The 14,657-nt window shown below is 40.2% G+C and overlaps 1 protein-coding gene across 6 annotated transcripts in view; it reads right to left on the bottom strand.

The window, feature by feature from the left end:
• The window catches only part of Lsamp (limbic system associated membrane protein), a 2,034,784-nt gene that overhangs the window by 2,194 nt on the left and 2,017,933 nt on the right, over positions 1–14,657 (bottom strand). For 2 of the 6 annotated variants that reach the window (XM_034514986.2, XM_034514987.2), the window contains one exon: positions 4,092–4,124. The exons of the other annotated variants lie outside the window; for them this stretch is intronic. In XM_034514986.2, the coding sequence (XP_034370877.1) occupies positions 4,092–4,124 (33 nt within the window). The remainder of the gene's footprint in view (positions 1–4,091; positions 4,125–14,657) is intronic. 6 annotated transcript variants of the gene reach the window in all.

The raw sequence follows: 14,657 nt of genomic DNA, 5'->3' as shown, positions 1-14,657 counted from the left end.
TGTCCTGATACTTCATACAAAGTCTGCCTTGAGCTCCTTTTCTCCTCCGCCAAGCTTTCTGGATGCCTGGGACTGTAAGCTTCCCTAGGCTCCTCTCCTGGCGGCAAAGCTTTCCTCTTGTATCTTTTTAGTGACTGTCTGTATTAGTGGACCAGCAAGAATAAAGAAATACTATTTTTCTTATTCTTTTGGAATAAAGAAAAACTGTACAAAAATTAAGGTCTCATATGCCAAAATGATTTGTATTTTGCTCTAGTATGAAATGGATGCTCTGAAAAAAAAAAGCCCAATTTGCTTCTTTCTGTAGTCTCATTGTTAGTGTTAGGACAGGCTCTATTGTTTCCCTGACATCTTAGGATTGAGAAGTATCCACGGACAGCTAAGAGAACTGGCCTCATCATTTTATTCAAATGGTAGGAAACATTAAAGAAAACAAGAGTTCTATTATTGAAAAGCATAAAGTATATTCCTAGGGAGCTAAATAAACATGTTAAAGTCAACATTCCTGTTAATGTGTATGCATGCCTAGCTATGGGTCCTCTACCACCTATCCATCCATCCATACACATAGGGAAGTTTACATCCCTATACTTATATATGTATAAATACTTATCTATACATATATGACATATGAGTACATTATTGGCCTTAAAATACATAATACAATCTAACTCTTACTTTCACACGCTATGTTGTAACAGGAATTCCCACTATGCATGTATCAATAGTTTTCAATTTTATTCCTGATAGTCTTGTTACATGTCTGAAATGCAGTGTATACATCTGGTAAAGATACCCTTGCCATTATTATTTATTAAGTTCTTTCATATAGCTATTTAATGTGCTTATGTGGTTTGCTCTTGCCATAATTGATTTTGAGAGTAAATAAACAGAATTGAGAAATTCTGTAAATTGGTAACTGTTGGAGAGTGATCACAAGTTACGTATGCAATTATAGATGCATACAACTGCATAGGAGACTACTCCAGTTAATGGCTAGTTCAAGGAAGGATAATCCGCAAAATCATTAATTATGTTTTAGTTCATAGTTAGGAAATTCTGCTTATTTGCTGAAATGCAAATGATAAATCTTAGTTACCGTGCCAGATGGCCACGCTCAGCAAGTGCTTGCATATCCTGACAGCTATTACGAAAGCACCAGTCGGCAAACGCAACTTAGCCTTACAAATAGGCAAGTAGGAGCACAATTCGAGGGCTTGTGACATGATTTTCATATCACAGAGAAGAATCACACCAGGATATTTAACCATATTCTATATGGGCATTATATACATGCACACATGCTAGCACGTGTAGCAGTTGGTAAATATTCTGTATATTATTCACAACACAGAAATTTTGATTTCAGAAATGAATGAAATACCAACTCAACTCAAAGGTATTTGTGAGTTCGATCAGGCTTAAAGAAAAAAAAAAAAAAACCAAACGGGTCTTATTTATTTATTTATTTATTATGTGTGTATGTTTGTACATGTGTGCATGCCATTGCAGGTGTGTGGTCAGAGGACAACTCATGGCAGACAATTCTCCTCTTTGCCCATGTGGTCCTGGGGACCACAAAGGTTCTTTGGCTTGGCACCAGGTGACTTTACCCACTGAGAAACTGAGCCTGTACTGTCTCGGAGCTATTAAAGCTTATTAGTAAAAGGCAAACTTTACCTGCAGTAAAATTATAAATCACAAATTAACATTCTCAAGGTTCTTGGACTCAGGTGAAGGACTGTGTCAAGGTGAATATTAAATTGCATCTCTTTGTGACTATGTTTGTATAAGGGCAAACCCTGTGATTTATGGAAAGGTTTATTAAATATCCTGAAATTGAAGGATAGGATTTTTTTGGGCAAGTTTCTCTTCTGCTGATTCAATGTAGGATTCTGAGATCATGGTTTTGCTTTTCCGTAAAGTCTCAAAGATTTCACAAAGTATTTTTCTTCAACCATCTATTTTGATGGCACTTTCTAATTCACAGGTCAGTGATGGTTTCCTTTTTTTCCCACTGTGACTGGATTTATTCAAAGCCATCTTTAATCATGTTACAGATGATCCCCAGGTGTCCATTGCAGAATAAGAAATCAGAATTAACATTAATGTTTATGTTTCAATAATAGAAAAGAAAATTAATTATTTTTGGAATTCTTAAAGGCTGATGGAATGACTAAAACATAAAACAAAAATCTAAACAATTTGGGAAAAATCTGTTGAATAACGGAGGTCGACAATCTATAGAATTTCCAAAATATTTCTGTTTTGTGTGCTCTATGTGTTGGTGACCTCCTAAGCCATGTTGAAGGCAAATGCGATAATGTTGACTCTGGCGCCACCTGCTGTCTATGTCCTGTTAATACAGTTTCCTCTGTGAATTGGGGCTTAAAGCCTATTGAAGCAAATTGAGCAAATTGAGAGGTGAAATACCATGGGTTTTGAATTCTAGACCTTAAATTCAGGCTCCTCTTGCATTTACTCTCTAACATTACCCTCTAGAAAGTGGCAGTTTGGTCAGCTGAAGTTTTCTGGTGATAACGTTAAAAGCAATGCATCTTTCTCCTCAAAGCAGTCATGACTATAGTCCTAGCTCTTGGGAAGAGACAGGAGGGTAAGGAGGCTATGATCGGCTTCATCCATATGAGTTTAAGGCTAGCCTGGAATACGAAACCGTGACTCAACAAAACAAAACAAATACAAAAAAATCAAATAATTTCTCACACCGTTTGTGAAAAACTTACCTAAAACTTATAGTCACACCCAATATCTTAACATGATGATATTTGAATTAAAAACTATTATACCCGATGTCATCACCCACATCAAAGTCCTGAGGTTTCACCTGACAAATTAATGCATAATTTGTAATCATACCATTGGGAAGAAAAGAGCTAAAGAGAGTAATAATATTTTATGTCTTTTTGCTTCAAAGAGCCCTATCTGAAGATATGTTCCTGGTTACCTCTTATCTGCTGAGACAGGGGTGACCTGCAAAGATAGACCACCAAAAAAGGGTATAGGTCTGAGCAACCAAAAAAACCTCTCTGACTTTTGGATGCTGGAGGACATAAATCCCCTCCCCCCCACAACAGGTTTTTACTGTTGCCAACAATCATGGTCACCACACACTCTATGAGTTAGAAAGAAAGCTATATTTTTTTTCCTTTTAAAACAACAATTGATTTTTATGTGATGTACCTTGATGTTTTGACTGCATGTACCTAGGTCTTCTGGAAGAACGGCTAGTGCTCTTAACCACTGAGCTATCTCTCTAGCCGAAAACTATTTTCATAAGAGACAACTAACAGTCAAGTGATGACCAGGATGGTCTCATCCCAGCTTCCTTAGTACTCGTCCTGGGACGGACACCATGATGTTGATCTAGCGTATGCATAGGAGGGAAAGTTAGATATCATTGTTGCTTGCATCTTAGGGTCCATTTAATGAAGCCTTGGCAGGCTGGTCCTGTCTTTGTAGAGATAAGAATGTAAACTGTGTCACATGGCTGACAGAAGTGCATGACAATCATGGAACAGCCTTTTCCAGGAAAGCTATAGCAAGTGAGACTTTAAGGAGCTTTAAGGACTTTAAGGCACTTTAAGGACTTTAAGGCAGGGTGGAAATATTAATTGCGCTTCAATTGGTGAGTTGCTGCTTAGCCGTTATGTCTGATGTAGGCATCAGAACCCAGCAATGTATTTACTTGAATCGTCAACATGTGACTGTAAAATTCTGAAAACATTGCCATTGGATAATGACCATTCTACAAAATGAGATCTGTGGGGTTAATCATAGACACTTGAAATAAAGCACATAAGGGATGGAAGAGGGGACGGCAGGGAACAAAAATCTTGCTTTAGCCCAGGGATATTAAAGTGAGTCTTGGTCAAAAGCACTGCCAGGGGTAGGGTGAGGTCTCTTTATTAATAAGAAAGTTCACGACCTGGGGAAAAACATTGCCAACTGTGTTATTGGAATTTTTATCACAAACCAAGATGCTAAATCAAACTCAGGTGCATTAGACCACAATATATGGCTGTGGAGTCTCAAGTAATGTTTAAAAGGATTTTTATAAACAGGAATCATACCTTTTGGCTTGAAGTGTACGGTGGTGCCAATTTCTAAAAAAAGAAACATTTAGCAAAACAGAAACAAATAAAAAAAGGCTTTATCAACTGAGAATAAACATGAGGGTTATTTGTGACTCTCCACTGAAAGAAGGATGAGAGAAAGGCAGGTAGGGGACAGGGCAGTAGGGGAAACAGTTGGTAGAGACAGACCGAAGGACAGGCAAGCGGAAAGAGACTCTTAGACTAAATGAGCGACTGGTAGGAACTAAAACTGAATGGCAGCTACTGACTCTCCATGCTATGTGCTCTGCCGTTAGGCAAGCACAGGGACTCCAGCATGAAGTGTAGACATAGTCTCGACACTGTATACAACCATAGAATGTGTCTGAACCCCAGCCTCACTGTGCCCCCATTCACACCAATCGGTCTTACCTAGCTCTTACCTAGCAAGCACATCCATCCCTACCCCAAGCTTCACCACTGCTGTATCATGAACTAGAAATGTTCTCTTAGGTTTCTAGACTGTTTGGCCATTCACTCCAGTCACCATCATAGGACTCACCAATTCCCCAAAGTCATTAGTCTCTGATCCTCAACGTCTTTTACTGAACATTAGGGGAAGTAGCACTAACTCCCCCTGGTATGATTTCCTCATTTGCTTACAGGTTGTCTCCTCCTAAGGGCATCCATAGTGCATAGCTCACCCACTACTGACTCTAGTATTTAGCCTGGACCACGAGACATTGTAACTTTCTCCAAACACTTGTTGCAAGTGTTAATAAATAGCAAGGTTGAGTGCGATCATATTGCTTAAATATCCAATTTTCTTTTTAAAAGTATCTTTGCCAAATAATTCAAAGGACTCCTGTACCTTTGGAAGTAAATAAGCAAAATTCCTACAGGGTACCATTTTCTATTTCATGACCAACTAAATGGTTGATTAGCTATGGAAGTCCACCCTGTCAGTGAGATCTGGCTATTGTTTTCTCTCTGTGACCAGCAGGACTGCAGGATCAGATCTGCAGACTGGGCATCACAAGCTAGCAGAAAAGGTAAAATGCCTGGCTCATGCAGCCACAGAACGCTTTTTATATAGAACCTCTGCCATCTTATAATTTGGCTTCTATTTTTTTTTTCCTCAGAGTTGTTTGTTTGATTGTTTGTTTGTTTTTGCGGCTTTCAGGATAAAGACTCAATCCATAGCTTAGTATTTGTGGCTTTCTTTACAAATCCTACCTGCCTAGTCTCATAAACATCTGCCATCTCCCTAGCTTACTTTTTATGTTCCCTGGAACCAGATTCCCTCTCTTGTGGTATTATGGTTTCTGTAGTAGCATCTCAGTCACCCTTCAGAGCGGGGTTATTACTTCCAGCAAGGAGCCTTTTTTGGTCTCCTTGGTGGTGCCTGGTCCTTTTATTTCCTATCATACTCATCTCTGTCTTAATTTCCAATGTGTTTATCTGATGCTTTGATTAATGGCTGTCATCTTCCCTGGACTCTGACTTCATGAAGTCTGGGGCCCTGTCTGTTACTACGTGATACTACAGTCCAGGGCATGACAATCATTGTGAATGCACATCAAAGTATGAGAAAAATAGACATGTGTCACATTGTTTCTGAAACAGAAAAACGGGGAACCTGATTTAGCACACTGGGCTCAGCTCTTTGAAATCATGCCTGGAAAGTCACCACGGTTTCTGATAACCTGTTCTTCCCCTACTTTGCACATTTCTTCATGTGTCCATCCCATGTAGTCTTAAGGAGAGGCTCTCAAACAGTACAACATTTTCTGGCATCATTAGGGCAGTTATAAAAAAGGGCGTGGTTGTCTCAGTGTCTGAAGCTTACAAAGGTTTGGCTAGGCCTCACCACTAGCAAAACTAACACCGGCCAGCCTGCCTCCGCATTTGCAGGTGCAATGGTTTCCCTGAACTGCTTAGCTTTAGCATGAACCACTCTGAATGTTCTCTTGTGTTGTGGTGACTGGTGCTGCTCATGGTGAAAATCCGAGGATGCCCAGAGACACCAGCATCTCTCAGAGCTTTACTATTTGAAGAACACTAGCTATAGACGGTCCAATCTACAAATACATTATACCGTGTGCTCGTATAGAACCATGGAGCACATTCCTTCTTAGGAGGCAGACACTGAGGCCACTTACCCGAAGAATTCTAGATCCAGAGGAGACCTTTTCCAAGAAAAGAATTGTGGCCTTTTCTTTTCCTTTCTTTGCTAAATCTGGTGCACAGGCGTTGTGGGAAGAAGCTTAAGCAAACGCTCAGGGCAGACAGGTAGGGCAGTGACTCTGATTAAGCTAAGAGATACCTCTTTAACCTCTCTATGCCCCAGTTTTATCGTTTGTACATGAGTTTAATGAATCTGGCCCTGAAAAACCTGCTCCCTGGATTAGATCATTACTCTGTGTGCTCTCCTTGCACCAGCACACAATTTAATAGTTGTTGTTACCGTCTCGTGCTAGGATCCTTCTAGGGAGGATTATTAGTGCAATTTTTGTAGTGGAAGAAAGATACTCCGATTGAAAACCACACAGAATGTGTGCTAACTATATGATGGGCAAAACGTTAGGAGACCTTGGCTCATGCAAACCAGATAGGAAGGAGGCTAACTGGGCAACCAAATCTTTAGAGTGCAATTGGCAATACGCTCTCAGGAACCCATGGATACAGGCTTGGGTGAGAATCTGTACATTCCGAATGAATGTATTGGGGGAACAATCCTCTATTCTTCAATTAAAGAGGGAGAATTACAAGAAATACATTGGAACACTACAAAACATTTAACTCCATGAGGTAACTGTGCATACATGCTCCAATGTGTGTTCACAGGTGCTTAAAAGACAAATGTCTAGTTACATTTTATAGATATTCCTTCCTTTTGTGGCCATAAATTGATTTCTTTGTGAAAAACGGCAGACCTTAAAACTCTAAATTCAATGTTTCTTTGTGAAAATGTGACAGACTTGTGATATTTGTCCAGTTATTTCTAATTCATCCTGCACTGGCTGATTAATCTCTTTCCGAGGAAGAAAAACCGCCTGATTCTGAGCTGGTTTGAAAACTTGGCTATGGCCTGCCATCTTGTGGTCACACCAGGACATGTTCCTAGATGCCTTTGGAAAGTATCATCTCTGTCCACTAGGTGGCAACAGTGGGCGAAAGGCTTTTAGTTTAAGTCTTGTTTAAACCGGTGTGAAATGTGACTCTTCAAAAGAGGCCTCCCCATTATTATAGACAAGTTTTTTATCTGGTCCATAACGCCTGTCTGCCATTCTTTTCTGTAGTGAAAGGTGGTTTCACTAATGCATTGCCTGGGATACTGTTCCTGGAAGGATTCCCTGGATCCTTCAGGAGACCATATCCGTAGTCTCTGACTTTTATGTTTTTCATGAACATTTCCTCCTACATCTTGGTCTTGCTTCTGAAAATATATTTAAGAAGCAAGCCTACAGATGCAGGTTAGAAGTATAAACAGATACATCTGCAGTCCTGGAAGGATTCCCTGGATCCTTCAGGAGACCATATCCGTAGTCTCTGACTTTTATGTTTTTCATGAACATTTCCTCCTACATCTTGGTCTTGCTTCTGAAAATATATTTAAGAAGCAAGCCTACAGATGCAGGTTAGAAGTATAAACAGATACATCTGCAGTCTGGTGCCAGACAAAACTTTGGGAGATTTTAGAACCAAGAATGTTCTAACATTCTCAAACATTGGTGCTGTCAAAATGCTGACTTTTTAACTCATGAGAACGTGGCAGAAGGAAAAGGTCGGAGGTCAGGAAGCTTATTCTTCCTTTAACCTCTGTGATCTATCTCTTCCTTTCTTTCTTCTCCTCTCTTGCTCGGTCCTTTCTCCCTCCCCTCATCTTCTCCTAAAGTGAGTAATTTGAAATATTTCACTGGAAATTCCTTTTAGTTAGGGAGTGTTCTTGTTACCTCAAGGCACTTTCAGACCTTATCAGACACAGAAAAGGGCAGACCTTAAAACTCTAACTTCAATGTTTCTTTGTGAAAATGTGACAGACTTGTGATATTTGTCCAGTTATTTCTAATTCATCCTGCACTGGCTGATTAATCTCTTTCCGAGGAAGAAAAACCGCCTGATTCTGAGCTGGTTTGAAAACCTGTGCTTCTTTTGAGTTCCTAGGGATGGGGTTTGGGGCTGGGTAGCAGAGGCAGTGACCAGACAGAAAGACTTCAAGGATCAGAAGCAGTTTTGCATAGTTTGTCTTTTGACCACAGCCTCCTTATTTACATGGAGGGGCCCTGCAGCAGTGTGGAGCTTGACATTGTTTGAATAAGGGAACAACCAGTTCTTATCTATGGCACAACTCTTTCTGCAAGGTTAGTGTTCTGCTGTGTTTGCTACAGGTTTGGAAATAACACCTTGGTAGCTGACTTCATACATTTAGTGACATCTTTTTCTTTCTTTCTTTTTTTAAAAATCTGGTCAGAGTTAATAATTTTCTGGTAGAGAGGAACCACAGTGGACAAAGATTTCATCTTCCCGTTGCCTAAAAGTAATATATAAGAGGTGTGGTTTAAATCACTTTGATGGCGTGTATATGCTCAGCCCAGGGAGTGGCACTGTTAGAAGGTGTGGCCCTGTTGGAGTAGGTGTGTCACTGTGGGTGTGGGCTTTAAGACCCTCATCCTAGCTGCCTGAACGCCAGTATTCTGCTAGCAGCCTTCAGATGAAGATGTAAAACTCAGCTCCTCCTGCACCATGCCTGCCTAGATGCTGCCATGTTCCTGCTTTGATAATAATGGACTGAACCTCTGAACCTGTAAGCCAGCTCCAGTTAAATATTGTTCTTTATAAGACTTGCCATGGTCATGGTGTCTTTTCACAGCAGTGAAATCCAAATGAAGACAATCACTAAGGTGGCCAAAGAAAAGGGGAAAGAGGTGGGGTAGGGCTTCAGTCTTTACTCTCCTTCCCTTACTGACATCAAGGCCCGAGAGCGTAACATTTGCAAAGTTCCTCTGTAGAAATTGGTGGGGTTTTGTTCTCTGACATTTTGTGTGTGTCAAGGTTTTGAAAAGTAAAACCTTTATTATTAGAGTGGCTTAAAAGGGGGACATTTTTATTAATTCAATTTTGAAAGCCACACTTTGGAAGTTATTAGTTTCTTTCTCATGGGCTTCTTCTCTCTACTCAGAGGCTTTAGGGATTAACGGCTTCTGCCTCCATGTATGATTATTTCTCCTTTTGCCACAGAAAAAGATATGCCCTCTGATTCCTGTTTGTATTGTTAGAGCTTTTGATTTCTTCCATGTGTGATATTCAATTTGTATAAATCTTAGTGCCTAATATTTCTAGAATATTAGTCTCTGAGAATCATCAGGAATCATTCTGGGTCTAGGTAAGAGAGGAGAAAATCAAACCAGAAGGTGACCTGAATCTCAACCTTCAGGCCGTTCCATCCTTGTTCTTGTTTATTTACACTGTGGCAGAGCTAGGATCCAAATCTGGGTCTCCCACGGGCCAGGCAGCCCCGTAAACTACTGAGCTCCACTCTCATTCTGAGGTTATGGGGGCCCAAGTTATAAGAGGACTGCTGTTTCCACGAGTAAGAACCAGTATGCAAAGTGCTCTGAAACCTTACCACACCATCAACATCTGAGAAAGAATGTCAGCATCCTTAACTTTGATTGAAATGGAATCCCACACCTTGCTTTTGAATATCTCAGAGGGCTTTGCTCTGTATAGTGGACCATCAGCTGGTTCGAGAAGGGGAAACTGATGCAAACTTACCAAAATATTGTAACATAGTGAATAAACACGCTTGAATTAAAATGAATACTGTCATAGCTTGTTATAAAATGCGAACCAAACATTTGAGCCTTGTTTATCATTCTTATCAAAATCTCCACAGAAAAAGATATGCCCTCTGATTCCTGTTTGTATTGTTAGAGCTTTTGATTTACCAAATCTCCACAAACTAAAGCCTTGGACAAGGGAACTAGCGAAGGGTCTAGAGACTGTGGACAATGCAAATATTTACATAAGATGTTCATTTACATCATATCAGTGACGTCCTCTCCTCTGAGGAGATAGATCATATATGATCTTTGTTTTGGTTTTGTTTTTTTTTTTTTTTTGTAGTTTTGATATCTTAAAAAAACCTTCTATCATGAGAATATATTGCATTTATTTTCAAAATAGAATTATAGACAAAAAAATAATGAATTAAAAGTATTTGAGCAGTAGAATGGAAACTTAATACAGTAGGAGCTTCCTAAAATACATACATCTATGAAGGTGATGGAAGTGATGTTGCCAAATAATTGAGACAGAGGTCCAGATGGATATCTCTTGTCAACAAGTGAAGCTTTCAGTATTGGGAATGGCTTACATCTAATTCAGTTATTGGCCAACGGGGTCCAATGGGGACCCGCAAACAACCCAGGCTGTTGCCAAGATTATATGTTGTTCTTCACAAAGTGACAGCAAGGCTCCCTTGCTGAAGACAGCACCTACACAACTCACTGAATATGGAGAAGTTAAGATGGTGCCTACACAGAGCCTTTACCACTATAGGCAGGTGTCGTTGGTACAGGAAGGTATTCAGTATGATGTCAAAGGAGAAATATAGACACCAACCTAGCTATAAACCCTTTGATCTACAGTGGCTCTATGCCTGCAAGATAGGCTAGTACAACGAAGCCACATAACTTGTGGAGTAACCGACCAATGTCTTAAATAAGGCTTATGGCTCACTCCATGAGCTGGAACCCATAACCAACAATGCTTGGGTGACCAAGATCCTAAGACTCTATAGCCCAGGGATCTAGGGTAAAGCTACATACTAATGTCCTATTTAAAGAATGTAACAATAAAATGACTCCTAGTGATACTCTGCTGTAGATCAGCTATCACCTGAGAAGCTTCCTCCTGCAGCAGATGGAATCAAATACAGAGACCCACAGCCAGACATTAGACAGAGAGTGAGAGACCTTGGAGCTCTCATCACTAAATGGTTTATCTCCACCAAATCCACCCCTCGGTCAGCAGGGAACCCTGTAGAAGAGGAGGAACAAGGAGTGTAAGAGCCAGAAGAGATGGAGGACACTAAGCAAGCAAGGCCCTCTAATTCAACATGATCGCATACATAGGAATTCACAGAAATTGAGGCAGCATGCACAGGGCCTACACAGGAAGTTTTCTAGGAAGACGTTTTGATATCAGCATGAAAGAAAGGAGTAAAGAAAGTGGGATTGGACAGAGGAAGGTGACCAGTTCTGTGTGGAACTGTAAACTAGGCTAAGTTCTAGAGTTGTCTGGTATAACAGTAGGGAAGGGAGGCCTTTCTAAACCCACTTTTATATCAGCTACTCACCAGTTCAAGTTGCTGTGACTGGCTGAGGGCAATGCACAAGGAACAACTCAGCTGAGAACCATCAGCTGCTACTACTTCAAGCAGAAGGCAAAAAGACGTGCTCCGGGCTTGAAGGTTTAATCTAGGCAAGGGGCCACCTATGCCTTATGATAGAATGTATACTCAGGCAGTATTTTAACATATGTCAGTAAAGACGGAAAACCAAGTCTTCACACTATCCCGAGTGCCCACAATCTTCTCTACAACTCTAGAGCTTTCCAAAGAAAGTCCTAAGGAAGACTGTGATTGGCTTGTGACATGGGTTTACCTCTAACTTACATGCTTCTCTGATTGTTCAAGTTGAGATTATACATTCAAAACTGTATTATTTTATATATTATATCCATTCCTTTTGAGACTCGGGGATTATAATCAACAATAATTGAGTATCTGAAGTGTTCTGATGATCGTATACGTCTACGTAACCATCACCTAAAGCAAGATATAGAGTTGGGTTCCTTCTCCCATAAAGTTGTGCCTTTGCTGTGAGCTTGAGGGGAATAAGTTTTAATTTCTATTATTTTAAGTGGTCCTGTACTTTATATAATTATAAACATGTTACATGGTTAAAAAAATTAAATCTAGGAAATTTTCAAAACAGCATTTTTTGCTTACTTAGCATCTGCTTTCACTATTCTAGGATGATCGAATCTCTCCCTGAAAATTAAGTTGATAGATATTGTGAAATAAAACAAAAGAGAAGTCAGCATGGGTGAGGTTTAAGGGATATAACTTCCCAGTGTGAGGGGGTAAAGCAATAGAAGAGACCTATACAGGTCTGTGACTCCTTCTGACCAGAAGCCTGATGTACTGTTGACTATTCCTATAAAAAGCGGCAGGATCCGGCTGCTGTAGGGTTTACCTTATAGATTATTACAGAAAATACAGTCTCGTTAAACACTCAATATGAACTGAGGACTCCAGTAAGTCCCTTACATCAAGGTAGCTTTTTTTATTCAAATCCTGAGGGTTTTTTATTCATCCTGGATAGATTTAATTTTTAATAATCAATGAACTAAAGTGTTTCAGAATGCCCACAGGTTTAAGTTTAATAAAGGGCTCTCCAGGGCCTGTAACGTAGAAAAATACACATAGAGCAAGCTCACTTGACAGTTGTCGGGGAGAGGCCCCTGACCAGGCAGATAGGTTTAGGCTTTAAAGAGGCAGCATGTGTTTCTGTCCTTGGCCCTGGAATGTTCCAAATTGCACCTGTGGGTGACATCTTGGTCCTTAGCCTCCTGCTGCAATAGAGACCTATTAACTGTCTTGTAACGACCCAGCCTCTATCACGCTTAGCTGTTGGTTCAACTGAGCTGTTAAAGCAGAAAATAGATTCTAACATCTGTGTTTTAAAATATACATATTCTATATATTTTAATGATTTTTTTGCCCCTTCATCTATTTGAATTGCTAAAAGAGGATTAAATGCAAAGGTTGGGTAGATCTCTAGAGGCTTCGCTTATTTTTTTCCCTCTCTTTGGTTTTACCCCCTGCTTTCTGTTTCCAAGGTCTAAACTGTGAATTCTAGAACCATTTAGACATACATTTTTAGATTCAAAATCCTGAGGGATTCAAGGCAGTCTTTAATCCATGTAATGTGAGTTTTCATTTTGTATGTTTCAAAAATCAAAAACATTCCAATGCCATGAAACGAAGTAATTTGAATGCAGAGAGAATAAGTCAATCTGTAGGATTTCCTAGGGTTTTAAAGCTCCTGGAAATAAGAAGATAAGGGATTTAAAAATATTGGTATGCTCTGAGTTCCCCTTGTATCTGCCTCTGTGGAACTAAACATCACAGTGTAGGCCTTGCTAAGGGAAGTTATGCCTCAGGCTCCTTTTTGGTGACTTTCTTCTTGATCTCTAGGAAACCTTAGTCACAAGGTTTCTGTATCTACAACTCCTTCTGTATACTCTTGCTGCAACAGACTCCCAAAGACAGCATCTACCCAAGCTCTGGGTGAACTTTCTAAAAACATATCTGTTTCCTTAAAACCTGACCATTCCTACAACTAAAACTAAGTCTTACCACAATCTTTGTAAGTTTCCTCTGATGTTCAGCTAGGAAACAGACTCCGTATAACCCAGACAATCAACCTGGAATAGTGCTACTACCTACAGTACAGACTATCCATGCATGCCTGTTCCTTCAGCCCAAGGGAATATTTCTCATAACATAAGCACAAATATCTACTGTTTCTTTTATAATTCCTTTCTTCTTTCTCTCTTCCTCCTTCCCTCGCCCTTCCCTTCTCCCTCCCTTCCTCCCTCCTTCCTTCCCTCTCTCCCTCCCTTTCTTCCTTCCTCCTTCCTTCCTTCCTTCCTTTGTCATTTTTCTTGCCAAATACAAGATCAGAAATAATCTTAAGAAAAATCTCTCTCTCTTTTTTTCCAGATGTTAGGAATCGGACGGGTTTTATGTTAAATATCTGTCAGTGAGCTTTTTCTGGATCCTAGATTTTTCTATGTACTGGGATATTCTGCTTCTTACTTCATCTTCCCTTCTGCTGTTCATTTTCCCCCTTACCAGGGACACACCCTTGACTTACCTACCTAAAGTACCTGACTCTGTTTCCTTAGCACCTTGCAGGTGCCCTAACCTGGCACTTAATAAAGTTGAACTTTCTTGTTTAGTCATCTATAATACAGGCTTCCCCATGTGGGCAGTAAACCTTCCTTGTATAGACACTGTTCCTGGCCTGCTCAGCACAGTTACTCCCAAAAGGCCCAGCTCAGAACACATTCTAGGATAACATTTCTTTGAGGACATCAGTGATGTCTTTGTAATAATTGGTCATTGCCAAAGCCACTTAGTTGGAGCCCAAATTAATTTTGATTGATGGTTATCAAGGGATGCTCTTTCCTTTGTTCCTAGCGAGTAGGTAGCTTAAGAAGGAGGAAGTATGAACTCTAAAAGAAACACTATAAAGCAAAAGTCAGAGCAAGTGGAGAGTAATGAGAGAAGTCTACAGCTGGGACGTCAGAAGGGGAGTTTGAGCCCCCAGGGAACCATTATCTCTGTTCCAGCTGCTTTCAGGAGCAACCAGTGACACACTTACCTGTGTTCTGGAACTCTGGGAGTGGGGGAGATAATTTGAAAGTTCCCCAAGTTATGGGAGCTTGCAAATCAACAACAGAGTGCAAGTTATTGTTTAGTGTCTGCTGTTCAAACACTCCCTGCTT

The sequence above is a fragment of the Arvicanthis niloticus genome, chromosome 12, assembly GCF_011762505.2.
Source record: "Arvicanthis niloticus isolate mArvNil1 chromosome 12, mArvNil1.pat.X, whole genome shotgun sequence".
NCBI lineage: Eukaryota > Metazoa > Chordata > Mammalia > Rodentia > Muridae > Arvicanthis > Arvicanthis niloticus.
Note: the sequence above shows the minus strand (reverse complement) of the source record. Positions and strands in the feature narration are given on the sequence as shown.